Source organism: Schistocerca nitens, chromosome 2, assembly GCF_023898315.1.
Source record: "Schistocerca nitens isolate TAMUIC-IGC-003100 chromosome 2, iqSchNite1.1, whole genome shotgun sequence".
In the NCBI taxonomy this organism is placed as follows: Eukaryota; Metazoa; Arthropoda; class Insecta; order Orthoptera; family Acrididae; genus Schistocerca; species Schistocerca nitens.
In genome coordinates, this window is record NC_064615.1 from 544,454,439 (window position 1) to 544,476,609 (window position 22,171).

Here is a 22,171-nt window from a genome sequence, read left to right on the forward strand (position 1 = left end):
TTAGAAGATACAAAAAAAGTGAAAATAGAAGGACACAAAACCAAATATTCAACACAAACCAAAAGAAATTTTACCAGACAATAGATAACACACACATTAAAATAGACAATCCTCCAAACATAACAGACATGGAACACTTCTGGAGCAACATATGGTCAAACCCAGTACAACATAACAGACATGCACGGTGGATACAAGCGGAAACAGACACATACAAGATGATACCACAAATGCATGAGGTGATAATTTTGCAACGTGAAGTCACCCAAGCAATTAATTCTACACACAATTGGAAAGCTCCTGGAAAAGATAAAATAGCAAATTTCTGGCTAAAGAAGTTCACCTCAACACATTCACATCTAACTAAATTATTTAACAGTTACATTGCAGACACATACACAGTCCCTGATACACTTACACAAGGAATAACTTATGTGAAACCTAAAGAACAAGCAGACACAGCAAACCCAACAAAATATCGCCCCATAACATGCCTACCAACAATATACAAAATATTAACTTCAGTCATTACACAGAAATTAATGACACATACAACACAAAACAAAACTGTAAATGAAGAACAAAAAGGCTGCTGCAAAGGAGCACGAGGATGTAAACAGCAAGTGATAATAGATGCAGAGGTGACATATCAAGCTAAAACTAAACAAAGGTCGTTACACTATGCATACATTGATTATCAAAAAGCTTTTGATAGTGTACCCCACTCATGGTTACTACAAATATTCGAAATATACAAAGTAGATCCTAAATTGATACAGTTTCTAAACATAGCAATGAAAAATTGGAAAACCACACTTAATATCCAAACAAATTCAAATAATATCATATCACAGCCAATACAGATTAAGCGTGGAATATACCAAGGAGACTCAATAAGTCCTTTCTGGTTCTGCCTTGCCCTGAACCCACTATCCAACAAGCTAAACAATACAAATTATGGATATAATAACACCACCACATACCAACACAAAATCACACATTTGCTATACATGGATGATTTAAAACTGCTGGCAGCAACAAATCAACGACTCTACCAATTACTAAAGATAACAGAAGTATTCAGCAATGATATAAATATGGCTTTTGGAACAGACAAATGTAAGAAAAATAGCATAGCCAAGGGAAAACACACTAAACAAAAAGATTACATATTGGATAACCGCAGCGACTGCGTAGAAGCGATGGAAAAAGTAGAGGCGTATAAATATCTAGGATACAGACAAAAAATAGGAATAGATAATACGAATATTAAAGAAGAACTAAAAGAAAAATATAGATAAAGACTAACAAAAATACTGAAAACAGAATTTACAGCAAGAAACAAGAGAAAACCTATAAATACTTATGGTATACCAATATTGACCTACTCATTTGGAGTAGTGAAATGGAGTAACACAGACCTAGAAGCACTCAATACACTTACACGATCACAATGCCACAAATATAGAATACATCACATACATTCAGCAACAGAAATATACACATTAAGCAGAAAGGAAGGAGGAAGGGGATTTATCGACATAAAATACCTACATTATGGACAGGTAGACAATTTCAGAAAATTCTTTATAGAACGAGCAGAAACTAGCAAAATACACAAAGCAATCACTCATATAAATACATCAGCTACACCATAGCAATTTCATACCCACTTCTACAACCCTTTGGATCACATAACATCAACAGATGCGAAGAAAATAAATTGGAAAAAGAAAACACTACATGGCAAGCACCCGTATCATCTAACAGCCACGCATCGATCAAGACGCATCCAACACATGGCTAAGAAAAGGCAATATATACAGTGAGATCCCATACCACAACAGATAAATGCAGACTTCGCAAACAACGAACAGAAACAGTAGATCACATCACAAGCGGATGTACAATACTAGCAAATACAGAATACACCAGAAGACATGACAATTTAGCAAGAATAATACATCAACAACTTGCTATACAACATAAACTAATAAAACAACATGTTCCCACATACAAGTAAGCACCACAAAATGTACTGGAGAATGATGAATATAAATTATACTGGAACAGAACCATTATAACAGATAAAACAACACCACATAACAAACCCGACATCATACTCACCAATAAAAAGAAGAAATTAACACAACTAATCGAAATATCCATACCCAATACAACAAATATACAGAAGAAAACAGGAGAAATAATTGAAAAATATATCCAACTGGCTGAGGAAGTCAAGGACATGTGGCATCAGGATAAAGTTGAGATTATACCAATTATACTATCAACTAAAGAAGTAGTACCACACAATATCCACTAGTACATCAACGCAATACAGCTACATCCAAATGTATATATACAACTTCAGAAATCTGTAATGTTCAATTACCCGAAAGTTCCTAAATGCAATGTAGCGTATACCGTACAGTTAAAAGGAAGTCACGCTTGATCAAGGTCCGCATCACTTTCCATTTTTAACCAGACATAACGTCTGAGAAAGGAAAGAAATAATAATAATAAGCCCAGAATATAGCCCACAAACAACCACCAAGTTCACGTGATATGTATCAACAATTATTTTTATATGTATTTTTTACTAATTTCTTAATTTTTCGTTACTTTGTATTTTTCTTTATTTTTATAGTTTGTAATAGAATTTAAGAGTAGAAGGAAAACGAAACCAGATTACATTCGAAATAATAAAGTAAGAAAATCCCAATTTGAGTGCAGGAATTGTAGACCCTCATGTGTACCTATACATCCTCTATACACATTTTACAATAGAACTGGAACGATGCTGAGTCAATATAGAAAACAAAACGAACAGGGAAACCAGGAGAGGACAAGCCTAGGCAAATCAGATGGGAACATACATAACAAAGAAAAAAACTTACCAGAAAAATTAAATTAACTAACACCTTCCCGACGGAAAACAAGATTCAAGATATTGGCAAAGAAGTCTCGATATCGAAGCAGTGACCATGTACTGTATGAAGTTCATGTGAGATTTCCCAACGCCTTCTATAACATAATGAACGAAGTGTCCCAGCAACCACATAACGGTATGGGATTTTGACCGTAGAAAGAAAGGAGAATCTGGGCGCAATATGATGTCCGTAGAGTATGCAGCCACAGAAGATCAAGTAAGGAAGGTCAGTTGTGACCTGATCCAAAACCAGTTTCTATATGACAAGTAAAGCGATGTCTTATCGTATCTGGAGATAAATCCGTGTCACTAAGCCCCATACGGAAAAGTCGCTCCTTCGCTGGAGCCAAGTTATTTACTACCTTATACCACGACGACGCTACGCGCATCGGCAGAATCGGAAGACTGATATTGAACCAAACTGTTGTCCAGGTGGTTTGCGGTGAGCCTCTTTCAACGAAGTTCGGGCACGGGACTGCTTCCCAACCAGTCTTTAGGAATTTCATGGTGAGGACAGGTCTCCGTAAGATGTCAGCTCCTAAGTAGCTCACCGCAACTTGTAATGTATGCGACCAACACAATAGGATGTTCAAGACCAGCAGAGCGGACACAGAGAAATTAATGAGACGTGAATGTGTGAGTTTCTTGAGTCATCGTCAAAACAGTACGACGCACATATAGAATCTGCGTCTTCCTTCGTATATCAGTCAGGTCCAGCCCCCTAGAGAAACGAGGCTTCGTGATCACCTCATACCGTAAGCGAAATATATGTCTTTTCTATAAGAAACGACCAGACAGTTGTTGTAGTTTCTTTTCCCTCATCGAGGGAAGCGGATAAACTTGGGCCACATAGTAAGCTTTTCGTAAGACATATGTATCCAGTATTCGGACTTTCTGGAGCAGAGTAAGAGAACGGCTTTCATGCTCTAATATCGCTTCCTGAATTTTTTCCGTACCAGACTTCCAGTTAAGCGCCGCCATTTTGAGTGGGCAACGATTGATGATGATACCGAGAGACGTATGCCGATCCACAGCAGTAGCTCATGGAACAACCGCGTCATCCGAACCTCGTAAGAGAAGAAGCTTGCATTTACCTTCATTAAGTTTTGCACCTGAGAACCAACAAAAATCAACGATTACAGCCTTCAGTCAAGGTGTCCCAGCAGGATTGCGAAGCAGAACCATCACCTGCTCCGCGTATGCAAGAACACCTATAGTCCCGCCGGAAAGCGTACAACCTGTAAGCTGGGATGCTAGCATCCGAAGTAGGGGCTCCAGAGACGTTCAAATGGCTCTGAGCACTATGCGACTTAACTTCTGAGGTCATCAGTCGCCTAGAACTGAGAACTAATTAAACCTAACTAACCTAAGGACATCACACACATCCATGCCCGAGGCAGGATTCGAACCTGCGACCGTAGCGGTCGCTCGGCTCCAGACTGTAGCGCCTAGAACCGCACGGCCACTCCGGCCGGGCTCCAGAGACAACACAAACACATAAACAAAGTCATTGAGAGCGGGCTTCCATGAGGCACTCCCCTACGGATATTTATTGGGGGTGTCAGTTGGCCATTAACAACCACTGAAGCCGAAATACCCGTAAACAGATTTGAGAGCACTCGCCGTGTGTCAACACTGAAACCAGCTGCCTCCAGAATTCGAAGCAGGAAGTCGTGACTAACACGATCAAATAAATCGAAGTCTAGAAAAGCAAGGGCACATTGGACGGACGTTACAGCATCAACCGAAACCATGTCACGACACACGACTGACTATAGGGGTAAAAATGGTACGACCAGGTATGCAGCTTTGATGTTTTGCAACAATCGTCCCCATCAAAGCCGACATCCTACTATTAACTGCCCTCGCCACAGTCTTATAATCAAAGTTTAACAAAGTAAGCGGGAGAAAGCTATCAGGGGCTGCCGGTCAAGTGCGTTTCGGGATTAAAACACTTTTTCCCACTTTGAACAAGTTCGGCACTACTCTACCCTGCAACGCATCGTTCGAAAGGGAGGTAAATGTAGCACCCAAAAACGGCCAATAGCGCATGGAAAATTCTTTGGGAAGTCCATCTAGACCCGGGAACGTTTGAGAAGGAGATCCCACAATACGTTTGTGAACTTCCTTAGACTGAAAGGCAGCTAAGAGCGTTGTATTATGTTCAGGTGTAAGTGTGGTATCCAAGATGCTGACGAGTGGGCCGTAAAAGGTTTCATGTCGTAGATGGCTACATAGCACTAGGGTAAGATACACACTACGTCATCTTGCGCCGTTACGGCATGTCCATCATTTGTGGTGAGAGAATGAATAAAAGTGCGTCGGCGGCTGGTCTGATGCCGAATCATATAAGAAAGTCAGCTCTTCCGTAAATATGAACGCGGCTTCGACCGGATTTTCAAACCTTCGAGCGATAAACCATCCGGGCCGGGAGACCGATTCAGTGATCCTTTGGCCACAGTGGAATGACGTCGTCGGAGGTCACTTCTGCAGTCAAGAGGGTTTCTGCCACGGGGTTTAGTGTACAATGTAACTCCTGGGCAACCTCAGCAATGGCATCTGCAGCGACAGGTACTCCTTCATAGAGATGTCTGTAGTGCGTTGTGAAGGCATTCGCAATGGTAGCCTGCGAAGTCAGCCTTCATCCATCAGGTAGGTCTGAAGTTGTCATTAAGGCCTGTCGGCGTTGGCGAACATTTAGAACAATATGATGCATAGAAGGTCCTTCACCGTTAATCCTATCTTGGTCGCGTGCTCGTATAATGACTTCTTCTAGGCGGCACCTGTTCATGGTAAAAATCTTTGCCTTGATGCGTTAATCTTCGCTTTGATGCTCCGGGGATAGGGGACGTACATGAGTTCGCGTAGAGCGCTATAGCAGAAATGTGTGATGTAGTGATTCCACCTGGCTTTGGCTCTGCCATAGTTTGTCAATGTGAGTAGGATGGCCGGTTTGACTCACAGTAACTTCCATTGTAGTGTGTTCTCGTAACGCATAACGTGATGAGCACAAGCGTGCCATGTGTCGTTGACCTGTTGTCAACATTCAAGGTCCCGCAGTAGTGTTACGTTGAGTTTCCAAGGTCCTACACTGCGCCATATTGATTGTCTATGTAGGTTCATGGTACAGATGTAGATGCCATGATCCGTAAAGGCAGACGGCCAACGATCTGCGTCGAGAGAAACGGGTTTTAGGGCGTCAGAGACATATATGTTCCGTCGATTAGGCTCTCGGAGCGGCTCGTGATGTGTGTATGCCCGGGCGGTCACCGTGTACCACTCTCCAAGTGTCGAGGAGACGCAGTCAGCGGACGAGGAAGCGAAGTTCCGGACATGTGGTGAAATGAGGGAATTGGTCTGTACGCTCGAGAACACAGTTGAAATCTCCACCTTTGATGAAATGATAGTATCTGCCGAGGAATAAAGGTGTGATATGTTCTGCGTAGAGCTGGGAGCGATCTGTCCGTTTATCAGTGCCCAATGAGGCGTAGGGATTTATGATTTTGATTCCCTCGACTGTTATGGTCATCCCTTGCACCGTAGCGAGATATGCGACATCGGAAACTGCAATCCCTTCTCGGAGGAGGATGGCTACGCCTGTGTGTTCCATAGCCGCTGGGGCGGCGTACGTCTTGTATCCATAACACCCGGACAAAATTGCTGTCCTCATTTCTTGTAGCAGGGCGATGTCAATATCCGCTGTTCTTAGCGTGTAGCAGAGCAGTTGAAGTTAAACTTGGGAGTCGATATTATTGGTGTTGAAATTAGCTATTCGGTATGCCTGATGGGGGATCCGTGATGTTGACAGCTTCGTAGCTGGTGAAGGTTGTCGTGGTGAATTGTGGAAGTCCATAGTAGTCGCAGAAGTCGTCGCAGATACATCCACCATTTTAGTGTTGGGCTGACGGAGGAACAGATCTCATTTCCGCATCGGATGGAGATGGTAAATCAGCGTAATCCGACCATGAAAAATGTCCGTCAGTTTCTACATTGGTGAGAGATGGCAGCGCTGGCTGAGTCGGCTCAATTGCTTCGGTGACGACAAACGTACTATGCTCCATGGCTTCTGGGCGCGGGTCTTGCTCAGTATCTCTGTTGGACGGCTCACAGTCTTGTGGATGACGTGTCTCCGAGGCAGAGGAAAAAGAGCTATCGTGTACTCCGTCAGATTTATGCTCCACCTCTTCGTTCTGCAGAGGGGGCTCAGTGGCCGATTTTGATATCTTGCGTCGTTTTTATCGTCTTTTGGGAGACTTTTGGTTCCGGAAATGTGTTTCGCTGTCTGAGGAAGGAAGCCATTCGCGTTGTTCCGATACAAAAGCTGCTGGTGCTATTGCGGTCTTCGGTCTCCATAAAAATCTTAAATCTTGCTGGTATTCTTATGATCTTCTAGCCTGGATGTGTCCGGCTGTAGGTCATGTTCGCGGGCGGCACTGCCGGTGGCAAGGTTGTGTGACGCCTCCAGATGTATTGGTCCAGAGAGACGCTAATCAACTGTTTCTTGTGAGGGTTGGAGGAGCAGTGTCACCGCATAGTTGATTGGAAGGGCGATTGTGGTTCGGTAGGTGATCGTATCGCCGTGCCATAGTTGTGCGATGCGGCGTTGCAGGCATTCATTACGTGCGTGACATTCTTTGCCGCAACCGGAACATGTTCGAGGTTGTCCGTCGTTAAGCACCACCTTACGGCAGCCGCCGATAGAAATGTACGATGGGACGTGACGTTTGAGATCTATTCGGACGTGTCTCACAATATTAAGCACCGGATACGTCGTAAACTGTGCCCATGTCTCGGTACGTGACTGTGGACTCTTCCATCAGGGTTTAGCACTGCGATGACTTCATCTCCATTCACCTCGTAAGACAGTTCGAATACACGAATCGGTCGAAGGCCAAGTCCTGCGTGGTCCACCCCCACAGACCTGACGTTGCCGCTGGAGTGTCGAAATTTTAGTCCATGTCGCGTCCGTTAAATAATCTCGTTTCAAGCAGCGTCGGAAGTCATCTTATCATAAAGGATTCTGCTAAAGATCGATAGGTGTGTGCCCATGAGATCGTCACGGCGAATCTTCAAATCCTCGCCTTGGAAGCGTCCGATTGCCAGTGCTTTGGGTCGCGCGTATTCGTTTGAAAAGGTGAACTTCAGAGAGTTCTTCCTGTAAGAGATGGCCATTATAGCTCGTTCGGCTGAGAAGCGCAGTAGCGAGGAGGTAAGACCAACACTCCGCGAGCGCAGCAGCGTGGACGGCAGAGCGCGGTCCGCACTTCTGCCCTGCCAAAGGCAGACTGCCATGTGTGCTGCTCAAGTACGACTCACGACCCGTCCTTACAGCTTTACTTTCGCCAGTACCTCGTCTCCTACCTCCCAACCTTCACAGAACCTATCCTGCGACACTCGCAAAATTAGCACACAGTTTTAAACTGCCAGGAAGTTTCATTCTGGAAGCATCATCCAGGCTGTGGCAAAGCCATATCTCCGCAATATTTTTTCTTCCAGGAGTGCTTGTTTTGCAAGTTTCGCAGGAGAGCTTCTGTGACGTTTGTAAGGTAGGAGACGAGGTACAGACAAATGGGTGGCTTGCTCCAATTGAAGTTTAGTCACCTCAAATTCCCAGATCTCGCGACTTACAGAATTAATAACGGTGGGACGGCAACTAGAACAGAGGGCTCCCTTCTCACCTCGAGAGAATTTAAAGACTAAGGCACGACTAGCAAAATCAACAACCAATCTCGTTCCGTGATTCATACCACAGCCGAGCAACAAATCAAGTGATTAGTCGTTTACAAACAGGAGGGTAACCAGGCAAGAGAAATTGCAAATGGACAAGCCAGCACACACTTCACCAAACAAAGGCAACTACTACCCATTGGCCACATTAAGTCTCTGAGGTCAGGGGTGCACGGGAGATAATTTACACGAATGGATGAATCGAAATACCACTTATAGTCAAGCAACGTTACAGAACAAGCAGAGTCCAATAACCGGCACGTAAGTTCCTCTCCGAAACGTGCACAAACATAAGGGAGAGACGGTTCTGCCGCAGAATGAATATGTGCACCCCAAGGGGTTCAGGATCATGTGTTAGGCATCGGGCCCTTCACAACCGGACACTCTCGTACAAGAGAATCGTGTCCGCCACATCGAAAAAAAAAAAAACGTCTGCGTGCCAGTAGATCAAATTTGAGAGAGGGTTTGCCACCCATGGAAACTGAAGGTAGCAGTGTCAAAGCTACATCTACCCTAAACTGCTCATCAGAAAAAGTGATGACCTCGACAGAGTCTACTAGTTCTTGCAACTCACCAAATTTGGTGGGAAGTCGAGCAAACACCAAACGTGATCGATCCTTGAGTCACATGCCCCATAAGATGTTAGAACTGCTATCACACTGTGTAATGGGCGTACCAAGCTGTGTCCATTCACTCTATGTATTGGCTCAACGTCTCCGACGGTCCCTGAACCTGCCAATAATACCCAGCTCAAGCTCATTATGCACACGTGCCGACAATTGTATGCCTGTTATAAGAACCCTGAACGTGCCTGATGACTCAGAGTCTCCAAAACCAAAGTATCCAATGTCCCTTTCGCTAAAGGTTTTGGTACGTGTAAGGCATCATTGTGAAACTCAAACCACACATACAGTCACAATACTTGCTGCACTTGATTCAGTCTATCAACAGACAATTCTGAAATACCAGCCAGGAGGCACATAATTGCATTGGGTGACTTAGCAAAGTGATTGGAAGGCAGACTACCTAGACCTCGGGCCTCGGAGCGTTTACCGTCACTGAGTTGATTACGGATTAAAATTTCTTGCTCCGTACCTACATCCTCGCTTTCTAAACTCACGGATGCCGCCCTAGCCTGTAAGTCTCTTGCCTGATCACTCAACGGCGTAACTTTCAGTCTTTCAGGATCGTTAAGCTCAACACAGTCCATCAAGCGATTCCATAAATACGTCAGATGCGCTTGTATCCTACCGACCTGCCTGGTTGTGTGTTGAGTATCCTCCAGAAAGGAGATATTTTACTGTACGCCATCTAACACAGGTGAAGTGTTATGAAGAGAGGCACCTACCAGCCCGACGATATCCGCTGTAAGACTAACGCCAAACGCCAACGCCAAACGCAACCTGGTCGCTAATTCCGGGACGCTACCTTTGGTTGGAATTTGACTTACTTTCAATTCATACAGCAAGAACTATTTTTTCAGGTGGGAAATTCCGAAAAACCCTCTGGAATACATTATATGTAGCGGTCCCCTGAAAACAATGACAATATATCAGTACAACACCTTGGAAAGGAGAAAATATTAGCACAGTAATCCGAAGAAACAATAAATGACATCAAAGGGTAGACAAATCTAAACCTCCCTGCCAAGCAGAACGCAACATCACAACATATGTTGGGATAATTCTCAGAGCAAACACATGGAAGGTGGACCCACATATTTCGTCATTCGGAGTTTCATGTAATACACTTTATTGCTTAACAACAATTATTATGATTACAAATTACAAACCCTGTAAAATACAGAATAACAACAATTACAATAATTTAAAGAACATGAACAGGAGCAGTTCATTAATAAAACACTTTAATAATTTATATCATTAAAAATAGGGCTTAAAACCAGGAATAAATATAAAAATACAAGTAAGACGACACACCAACTGGGTGTGACTGCAAGCTGGTTCAACAAACTGAGTTTTACCGGAAAAGATAATTACAAATGACGGCCACTAAAGATATTAACAATTCCGAAGCATAGATAATGTCCACCCAAAATACAGAAAGGATAACAAGTCACACCACTGATTGTTGATGTTGCAAACCCCTTAACAAGTTATAAACCTTAATAAGAATCACAAGCAACGACATCGTGGTGAAAAAACACAGTGACCCGTATATGTAATAGGTTTCCTTCAATTTACATCTATGGTCACAATCCGTTTGTTAAGACCTAACTAACCTAATGAAAACACACACATACATGCCCGAGGCAGGATTCGAACCTGCGACCGTAGCGGTCGCGTAGTTCCAGACTGTAGCGCCTAGAACCGCTCGGCCACTGCGGCCGGCTAATAACAATCCCTTAATGAATAAAATACACAATTCCCCAACATACAAGAATAGCTGGGAAGGCATACAATTTAAATGTGAATCCCAGCTGGAACACACCAGCAGAACCTTTGACAATGACTCTTAAATAAATATACAATCGTCCAAAAGACAAGAAAAGGTGGCAAATTACAGCAAACGGCTACCACAGTCAACAGGCAATAGGCAGGCAAGATTCACAATGAATGGAGTTTGCTAATGACTCTGGATAAAATTTCATAGTTGAAAGTACTGGCAACAAGGGAGCGAGGATTAAACAAGTAATTAAAGAGGAAGTACAGTGACACGAAATTTCAGACTTGCAGAACACGCTTTAAAGCCTATGCGCTTTCCGAATTCACAATATTGAATAGTTCAAGAGCTCTGAAATTAATTGGGGAACCCCCAACATCGCACTACCAAATGATAAAATTTAGTTAACTAGAGCCGACACGAGGCGGCTGATAGAAGCGCCCGACTGCTGGCCAATATAAACGTCATGCAATGACAAGTATTGCTGCAGCAGGAAGGAAACAAGTCTCTGCTCTGGGCGCAGGAAACAGCAACACGTCGTCCGCTACCAGAACTATACTGCCAACAGACATCATAAGGTAGCTGTATTTTGCCCAAACAACACTACAAACGACAGTGTCGATGATGTAGCCAATACTAACTTATTTCGGAAGTGAGTACACATACAAGTTACAAAATTAACACTTCTTAAATTTATTTGAAAATTAAAAATGTGAAATAGCTTTACTGTACGATTAAATGACGATGGCGTCCTCTTGGCTAAGCAGAATGGCTAAGCAGGGATGGCTAGAGGACAAATGTAAGGATGTAGAGGCTTATCTCACTTGGGGTAAGATAGATACTGCCTACAGGAAAATTAAAGAGACCTTTGAAGAAAGGAGAACCACCTGTATGAATATCAAGAGCTTTGATGGAAAACCAGTTCTAAGCAAAGAAGGGAAAGCAGAAAGGTGGAAGGACTGTATAGAGGGTCTATACAAGGGCGATGTACTTCAGGACAATATTATGGAAATGAAAGAGGACGTAGATGAAGATGAAATGGGAGATATCATATTGCGTGAAGAGTTTGACAGAGCACTGAAAGACCTGAGTCGAAACAAGGTCCCCGGAGTAGACAACATTCCATTAGAACTACTGACAGCCTTGGGAGAGCCAGTCCCGACAAAACTCTACCATCTGGTGAGCAAGATGTATGAGGATCTTCCAACTCAGGATGGGTGACCCTTTCATTACTAAACAATGAAGCTAGTCCTACACCACAGTTTCGTTCCTGTATTTCTTTTTTGAACATTATGCTGTTGGCGGGGATGCCAAAAAACTGAAGTATATTTTCTTTTGGTACAAATTTCACTTGTAGTGTGTGATTTCACAGCCCATGGATGAAGCTTCAGGAAAAATAACTTTTGCTCAGGAACGACAATACGAGAAGGGGATGGCTCCTCGTATTTTTCATCCATCAGTATGAAAGGACGTTTGTACTCCTTTTGTTGTTCGACATAAAATTTAGCTTCTTCATCACTGGAGCTTCGGGAGACTAAGGCCAAATGGTATTTAACACCACTATACAGCATGTCAACTCGTATGTGACTGTTTTCTCTAGAGCTCTATCAACTTACGTCATTACATTGCGTACCTCTGTGTTATAGTTATTCGTTCTGCATTTTCTCCGTTCCTTTATTCATTATATCTCATTACGCCACCACATTTTTAATTGATTCATCAATTTCTTTTACTCCGAGTCGACCTGTAGGGGATTTTCTAGGAGTTACATACTTTTAATTATGTTTGATACTTGGTGAACTATTTTCGTGGCTACGAGAAGAGTGCCTTTCCTAGCCGTTTAATGGATTTAAGTCTTCCATCCTAACTAATAAAACCTTTCCTTATACAGAAAAATTATACGTTATCAAACCAATCTTCTGTTGCTGTGAAAGTGTGCTGTATTACGTTACGTTTTCTGATATATTCTCTCAGAGAAACTTGATCGGGACAACGAGCTACCTAAGCTCTCTTATTTGTGTATTTTTATCCATTTTTGTACACACGTCCCGCTGTGACAATTTCTAGATTGAGAAACGAAGTGAACGTTATTTTCACGAATAGCGGTGGGTCGATACGTTCAAATGGCTCTGAGCACTATGGGACTCAACTGCTGCGGTCATCAGTCCCCTAGAACTTAGAACTACTTAAACCTAACTAACCTAAGGACATCGCACACATCCATGCCCGAGGCAGGATTCGAACCTGCGACCGCAGCAGTCGCACGGTTCCGAACTGCGCGCCTAGAACCGCGAGACCACCGCGGCCGGCGGTCGATACGTTCCACCAGGAAAGAACTCAGATTTTCTGCTGAAGAAATGGCGTACTACAAGTTCTCTAGAGGTCGCCTCAGCATACAGCTGACTCTTCGCCTTTAGACTGCTTTGTTATTTTGTTATTAGTGTCTTTAAAAAGCCGGCCGGCGTGGCCGAGCGGTTCTAGGCGCTGTAGTCTGGAACCGCGCGATTGCTACGGTCGGAGGTTCGAATCCTGCCTCTGGCATGGATGTGTGTGATGTCCTTAGGTTAGTTAGTTTTAAGTAGTTCTAAGTTCTAGGGGACTATATGACCTCAGATGTTAAGTCCCATGGTGTTCAGAGCCATTTGAACCATTTTCTTTAAAATTACGGATTGTATCTACCTCGGAAACCATGCCGTGAAGCCTAGATCTCCGTCTCCTGTGACATACAATGTGCCTCCTTCCAGCCAAATGGTCTTCGCTGAAGGATGTTCAGAAGTTACGGCAATCACCCTATGTGGCCAGTTCACCAGCTTCGGCGGACCAAAATTCCCCCAAGGTGTTCGTCATTCCCCTACTACGTGGCTTGCATTTCCCAAGACGGTCTCCATTCTCCCTTTTGGTGTCCACCATTCCCCCACAATGGACGACGCTAGCTTTGATGATATTTCTGATGAAAAGCATTTGGTGATGGCAACAGCTTCTCCTTGACATAGCGCAGCTATGTCACTGAGGAGGAAAAAACCTACAACTGTTACTATTTTTAGTGATATAGAATGCGGGTAAACGATATATGATCAAAACAATATGAGAACTATATACTGATCGAATCAAGAAGATATTTTTATAAGCAAGACGCTAGAAGATGGCGCTTTCTCTCTACGCGTTATAAATCTTCAATAGGATGCGTCTTGAAACACGAAAACAGTTCAACTCATTTGGTTATCGATCTCACATGTCTCTGTCATAACGCATTCACAACTACACACACTGAACACTGTTTTCACTACGTACTGACACTTGCAACGTATCGAGGACAATGAACAGGTACCATTCGCAATCAAATACAATAATGAAATCTGCAGGCTAATAAAAAGGTATGTGACTGTCGAAACAGCTCCAGAAAAAGATGTTGAATTTTAAAATGTAATCCACACGTTCTGTGTAGAACAGGTTGGTAATCCGAACTGTGGATGGCAATCCAGGTGTCGTTCCCGTCCCAGCGCTTCCTTGGCGAGCGGCTAAGCCGTCCCAGCTTAATAGCCGCTTATCAAAAAAATGGTTCAAATGGCTCTGAGCACTATGGGACTTAACTTCTGAGGTCATCAGTCCCCTAGAACTTAGAACTACTTAAACCTAACTAACCTAAGGACATCACACAAATCCATTCCCGAGGCAGGATTCGAACCAGCAACCGTAGCGGTCGTGCGGATCCAGACTGTAGCGCCTAGAACCGCTCGGCCACTCCGGCCGGCCGCTTATCCAGAGGTGTGGTTTCACCCAAGCGAAATTAACGGAATGGACTTCTTCCCGCATCGGCGCCAACACTTTCATAATCCTTCATACAACTGGCTGCTCAGTCAAACTGGTGCAGAAGTTTTTAAGCATCGTTAGATTAGATAAAGAGTCGCTGGGTAGGAAATATAGAGAAGCTGTCACCCGGAAAAAGAGTCGAAGTTCTGCAGTATGACATTCGCCACTACTGGTAGTTTGAATACTCCAGACATAATATGCAGTACTCGCCTCCAAGTCAGTCCTTTGAGAGTCGTCGTGTGGATATATATTGTCCTTAAATACTGTATTAAAACTGTGGGAAAATTTTTTTTGTTATTGTGAGCCTGATTGTCAAAAGTAATTCAAGTTATTGCGCTCATTTTCAACGGTTTCATTGGAAAGAAACGTTAAACACTTTTATCCATGTGCTCTAATGATCACTCTAGAAATCTCTTGAATATCTAAATATTTTTGGAATGAAGGGGGCGAGGGAGCTATATTGATCCAGAAGCATCCCGTTAAACTTTGTATGGTGCGGTTTGGGTATATCTATCTCAGAATTCAGATTCATGTTGAATCCATATAAGAAGAAATTTGGTGCAGGGATACTGCCGGCATATGCATGTCGGAAGGAAAATTGCGTCGTAATTCGGTATAACACACGCACTGCAATATCGTACTTAACCGCCGCCATCGGACAAGCAATTTTCAATTAAAATGTCTCTCTTGTACAGCAATATAGGAGGATGAGTCAAATGAAATCTTAAATTTGTAATAACAAATCGAAATTTCGCGCCATTGTTTGTAAGTTGGTAAGCGTGCTACAAAGAGCGTGCAGAATTGCTAGCAGATGGCAGCATAGTGCACATGCACACATACCGTCGCAGTATCAGTATAAAGTTGGCCACCCCACTTGCGACTGGCACCAGGGAAGAAAAACGTTCTGTTGTTCGGTTTTTGCGTAGTGAAGGTGTGAAGCCTATTGAAATTCATCGACGAATGAAGGTTCAGTACGGTGATGCATATTTGTCACAGCAGCAAGTCTACGAATGGAGTACGAAGTTCGTAAATGGTGTGACTTCAGTGGAAGATGCTCCTCGTCCAGGTCAGGCAGAACGAATTGTGACTCCACAGAACAGTGCAGCAGTTGAAGCCATAGTGAAGGAAAACCGCAGAGTGACACTGAATGACATTGCAGCATGTTTACAGATTAGTCATGGGTCAGCACACCACATTGTGCATGATGTGCTCCAGTTTCTGCAAGATGGGTGCCACGGCAGCTAACTCCTGAAATGAGAGAACGACATGTTGATGTTTGAGAAAACTTCTTCGGCACTTGGAACTTCCTTGCAAGAATCGTTCTGATGAAGAGGTACGCCACGCGATGCATGAGTGGTTGCGCCGACTTCCAAAAGAATTTTTTTCTACAGGAATTTATGAAGTTTGTAAGTGCTGGAGGACTTGCATTGAGCATGGCGTAGATTATGTTGAAAAGTGATACAGCTTTGTACCACTTGTACACAATAAATAATATTAAAAAAATATTTAAGATTTTCATTTGACTCACCCTCGTACATAGTGGATGTAAACGACATAGTTGACGACATACGGAAGTTTGGGTCTGGCCGTTAGTTGTGCTCGGATAGCCAAATAGTAAGGCGACCGCTCACGATAAGCTTGAAATATGGGTTCGAGTCAAGGTGTGGCTCATTATTTAAGTGTTCTCATTTTGTTATACAGCTGGCGGTTGTCCATATCCGCGACAAAAAATATATTTCATGTAAGAGTGAACAGGTAGGGGTGGAGCACATAGCTCTCAAAAAAGCCCCCAGCTCGTTTCTGAATATATTGACGGCCATCTTGTACATTTAGCCACATATTTTGTCTGCGATTTGCACATTTGGACGTGGTCGATCAAGTGTCGCAGGAATTTCACCATCAATGTCGAAAGAATGCTGTACAGGCCTAGTATTATTTCGGCTGGAAGATTCGCTCTGTGGCTCGAAAACAATTACAGCATTACCTTAACCAGTTCGTGTCTTGTTAGCCACTGTTGCAATGCACACATAATTTAGACTTTAAGCAAACGCAGGTTCTTCAACACAAGTAGGTGCTACGAAATAGGTTAAATTGCAGAACAAGTTTTACGGCGTTCATAATATAATAAAACGTTGTAGGTGATTTTCGAGCGTACTCACTGAACTGCATGGACTGGTACTTCAGTTGTTCATACCAAACTGAAATTCTCTACGAATATTTTTTTCCAAATACGTAGTACTGCTATCGCAAGTTTGGTGTCAGCATTGTTTTTTCTGTAGTGTTGGCAGAAGAGCCAACAACGTGTTGCTAGAGGAGGCCGAAGTCCACGCGTTTAAGCTCACGCAGACTGGCGTGAGGTCTGGAACTAGGTAAAGTAATTATACTATCAAGAAAAGTACGTAGCTGCTGGAATACTTATCTTTAATCCATAATTGGAGAACATCGCTCTTGATGATACATGAATTACAAGATCAATAGCAAATGATAATGGCGCCTTGCTAGGTCGTAGCAAATGACGTAGCTGAAGGCTATGCTAACTATCGTCTCGGCTAATGAGAGCGTAATTTGTCAGTGAACCATCGCTAGCAAAGTAGGCTGTACAACTGGGCGAGTGCTAGGACGTCTCTCTAGACCTGCCGTGTGGTGGCGCTCGGTCTGCAATCACTGACAGTGGCGACACGCGGGTCCGACGTATAGTAATGGACCGCGGCCGATTTAAAGGCTACCACCTAGCAAGTATGGTGTCTGGCGGTGACACCACATTTTCAGTAGAAGTTTGGATTTAAATTTCTTTCGTTCATCCACAGTGAATGTACTGTCTTGGCTGGCCGGGCATGCGGATGGCCCAATCCGCGGCTGCGCTGCACGCTCAGGAAAGAGTAACCGCAAGGCACCGCTTCACGTTGGATTGTTTCAATAATAGGGCGGTCTCGTGCTGAGCCACTTTCTCATCAGATCGCTCACGTAGGGAAAGGTTTTATGGTAACAGGTGGCAGGACACGCTCGCCATTCCCGAACTCACAAACACCGGGTTTGGCATATACGTTCCGAGCAAATTCGACTGAGGTCCTGAGGTGCTCGTCATTTGTCGCGACCCAGGAAACACGTGAGGATCATTGAATGCCGCACACGTGGCGGGCATTACGCTCCTTGAGGCACTTTGTTCTAGTGACATCCTCATCCTCTCGAAACACGCCACGCGTCAGATTTACTCGCATATTCCATCTGCCAAAAAGCGATCTCGTATCGTTCCGGTAATGGAGGAGGCTACTAACACAGAGCTCGTTTCAGCAGAATCATGGCACTCGTGACAACATTCACCGCCAGTTAAAACACGTATTCGTAAAATGAACGGCCCAAATGTGACATGACACCTACCTGTCCAATGAAGGGAAACGTGCTGAAAACGGATCAACAAGTTATGTTTCTATTATTTTGGGGTAATGATCAAACGAATTCGATATCCTGACTAACTACAGCTTGTACATGTCGAAACGACTTTTTTTTTGCAGTGCATCTGTTACCAGAGGGCTGTTACGTTCTCTGTGTAATGTGACCGTAACATAATTTTGTCAAAGTGCTGAAAGTGAAATTCATGATATGTAGAAAATTACGATGACTTATATTTGTGTTATCGGTAGTAAATATCAATTTCTATTAAGTTTTTATATAGTTCCTACCTTTGTTAATCCATAATTCGTTGTATTTGTTGTAGTTTACGTGGTGCAATCAAAGGACAAATGTACGACAGAGCTGTTAGACTGTCCACGGAATTGAAATCCAAGTTGCCGGCTCAGCCTGAAGTAGGTGACTAATCTACGAGTGATTGAAGACCAGGTGGCTGGCCTCCTGACTGAAGAGGTCTACCGTTTTCTGAGGAACAGCACGATGGAAGAGCGCCAGAACATACATCTTTTGTTCACAGCAAAAACAGGCGGAAGCAAGTCATCCTGTTTTATAGCATTTTCTGATTACTTCACGACATATAATAAATTAGATCCGGTTTTCATTTAGGCGAGAAACTGACTGCAAAAATTAGTATTTAAAAACATTGGTTTTGGCTTTATTTATCTTTCTGTTATTCTTGTAATAGTTTTACTCTTACGTAATAAAAGTGTGGATTCATGTCGGCAACTGTTATATATCAACTGTTCAATACATTTTTTTTTATCAATAGTTCCACATAAATACTGGCAAAAAATGGCTGCTTATTAACAATATAAAAAATATTTCATCCATTCACGCTGACGTCATACAATCCCAATACCCAGTTCCTGCCTCTACACAACGAGACCTGCGGCCACAGCAGATCTTTGCGACTGATGCCCAGGCTTGGCCTTGGCTGGCCTGCATAACGCGGAAATACACTACTGGCCATTAAAATTGCTACACCACGAAGATAACGTGCTACAGACGCGAAATTCAACCGACAAGAACAAGATGCTGTGATATGCAAATGATTAGCTTTTCACAGCATTCACACAAGGCTGGCGCCGGTGGCGACACCTACAACGTGCTGACACGAGGAAAATTTCCAGCCGATTTCTCATACACAAACAGCAGTTGACCGGCTTTGCCTGGTGAAACGTTGTTGTGGTGCCTCGTGTAAAGAGGAGAAATGCGTACCATCACGTTTCCGACTTTGATAAAGGTGGGATTGTAGCCTATCGCGATTGCGGTTTATAGTATCGCGACATTGCTGCTCGCGTTGGTCGAGATCCAATGGCTGTTAGCAGAATATGGAATCGGTGGGTTCAGGAGGGTAATACGGAACGCCGTGCTGGATCCCAACCTCCTCGTATCACTAGCAGTCGAGATGACAGGCATCTTATCCGCATGGCTGTAACAGCTCGCGCAGCCACGTCACGATCCCTGAGTCAACAGATGAGGACGTTTGCAAGACAACAACCATCTGCACGAACAGTTCGACGACGTTTGCAGCAGCAAGGACTATCAGCTCGGAGACCATGGCTGCGGTTACCCTTGACGCTGCATCACATACAGGAGCGCCTGCGATGGTGTACTCAACGACGAACCTGGGTGCACGAATGGCAAATCGTCATTTTTTCGTATGAATCCAGTTTCTGTTTACAGCATCATTATGATCGCATCCGTGTTTGGCGACATCGCGGTGAACGCACATTGGAAGCGTGTATTCGTCATCGCCATACTGGCGCATCACCCGCAGTGATGGTATGGGGTTCAAAATGGCTCTGAGCACTATGGGACTCAACATCTTAGGTCATAAGTCCCCTAGAACTTAGAACTACTTAAACCTAACTAACCTAAGGACATCACACACACCCATGCCCGAGGCAGGATTCGAACCTGCGACCGTAGCAAGGTATGGGGTACCATTGGTTATACGTCTCGGTCACATATTGTTCGCATTGACGGCACTTTGAACAGTGGACGTTACATTTCAGATGTGTTACGACCCGTGGCTCTACCCTTCATTCGATCACTGCGAAACCCTACATTTCAGCAGGATAATGCACGACCGCATGTTGCAGGTCCTGTACGGGCCTTTCTGGATACAGAAAATGTTCGACTGCTGCCATGGCCAGCACATTCTCCAGATCTGTCACCAACAGAAAACGTCTGGTCAATGGTGACCGACCAACTGGCTCATCACAAACGCCAGTAACTACTCTTGATGAACTGTGTTATCGTGTTGAAGCTGCATGGGCAGCTGTACCTGTACACGCCATCCAAGCTCTGTTTGACTCAATGGCCAGGCGTATCAAGGCCGTTATTACGGCCAGAGGTGGTTGTTCTGGGTGCTGATTTCTCAGGGTATAAGCACCCAAATTGCGTCAGTTCTAGTATAATATATTTGTCCAATGAATACCCGTTTATCATCTGCATTTCTTCTTTGTGAAGCAATTTTAATGGACAGTAGTGTATTTGCAAGCCTGGATAAATGGTGTTTTATCTGCTTGTACTCTCTGGCGTCTGAAGGTGCAAGTCAAGAAAGTTTTATTTTAAGCTGTATTACAAAGAAATCCTTGAAATATCATGCCAAGATGCAGGTTCGCGCTATCGCTGTATTAAAGTGATGTCTACCGTCTCAGTCAGTAGCCCTTCTAGAAAAAGAGTACTGTAATCCCCCAGGAAACTGAAAACATGAATTCCGAGAGTTCTCCCACACATGGAGTACCCTCTCCTTCAGCAAGACAATGATTGACCATAATATAGGTGCGACATTTGTGACAACCCGTCATCTTAGATTCACCGTCATCGACCATTTTCCATACAGTACCGAATGGCCCCATTCGATTTTGAACTGGTTCTAAAACTTGAAGAACACTTTCAAGGTTGTCCGCTGTGCCCAAGCGGTTTTAGGCGCTACAGTCCGGAACCGCGCTGCTGCTACGGTTGCAGGTTCGAATCCTGCCTCAGGCATGGATGTGTGTGATGTCCTTAGGTTAGTTGGGTTAAAGTAATTCTAAGTGTAGGGGACTGATGACGTCAGATTTTAAGTCCCATAGTGCTTAGAGCCATTTGAACTATTTGACTACTTTCAAGCATTTCACTTTGATAGTGATCAAGCGGTGTAAGCAGTGATAAAGCAGTAGCTCTTTCAACAAAGCCAATCATTCTGCAGTGATGTTATCAACATATTGGTCTCTCGTTGGGAGAAAGTTGTTCGTTGTGATGGTGAGTATGATGAGAAATAAATCTGTGGACATGAAGAATAAAGATGTATAACTTTAACAAAATTTATTGTATTTAAAAAGCTTTAAGACTTTTCAAATCCAAACACTCGGATGCATTACTACTCAGCACTGACATAGTTACGTCACACGCCACCATGTTACATGCTACATTTCGGAGCCCTCTACCAGCAGAGAGCTACAGCTTGCGTCGGCAAAATATAAAAGTTGACCGAGTACTGGTGATATGTATTACAGCAATCGGTATTGGCAACACAGTAAAAATTTCGGTGGTATACTTTTTAGCACGGCCTCGTACTTAATGCCATTATTGGTGATTAATCTTTCTCATCAAGTGCAAAACCATTTTGCACAATAACTGTTCATTACATTAGCTGACGTGATTTTCCGATTCTTATGAATCTCAATTATGAAAAGAATTCATTCAATGAACAAATAAAAACACATTTAACACTACTAGTACGACTGGGAGTCTATATAATCCCACAAGCAACTGGAAACATATCCCCCTAGTTTTCAAAACTACAGTTTTTCTAACCGTGCGAATTTATCCCTCTCATTCAGTTTTATCCAATGAATTTTAGTTCACTTTTATATTTACATTACACAAAAATGTATCCGT

At 43.4% G+C, this 22,171-nt stretch overlaps 1 protein-coding gene across 2 annotated transcripts in view; it reads left to right on the forward strand.

Moving 5' to 3' along the window:
• The window catches only part of LOC126236541 (uncharacterized), a 206,194-nt gene that overhangs the window by 12,767 nt on the left and 171,256 nt on the right, over nt 1-22,171 (forward strand). Inside the window, exon 3 of one of the 2 annotated variants that reach the window (XM_049945919.1) lies at nt 18,588-19,012. The exons of the other annotated variant lie outside the window; for it this stretch is intronic. Coding sequence (XP_049801876.1) covers nt 18,588-18,649 — 62 coding nt within the window. The 3' untranslated portion in view covers nt 18,650-19,012. Of the gene's footprint in view, nt 1-18,587; nt 19,013-22,171 lie in introns of those variants that run through there. 2 annotated transcript variants of the gene reach the window in all.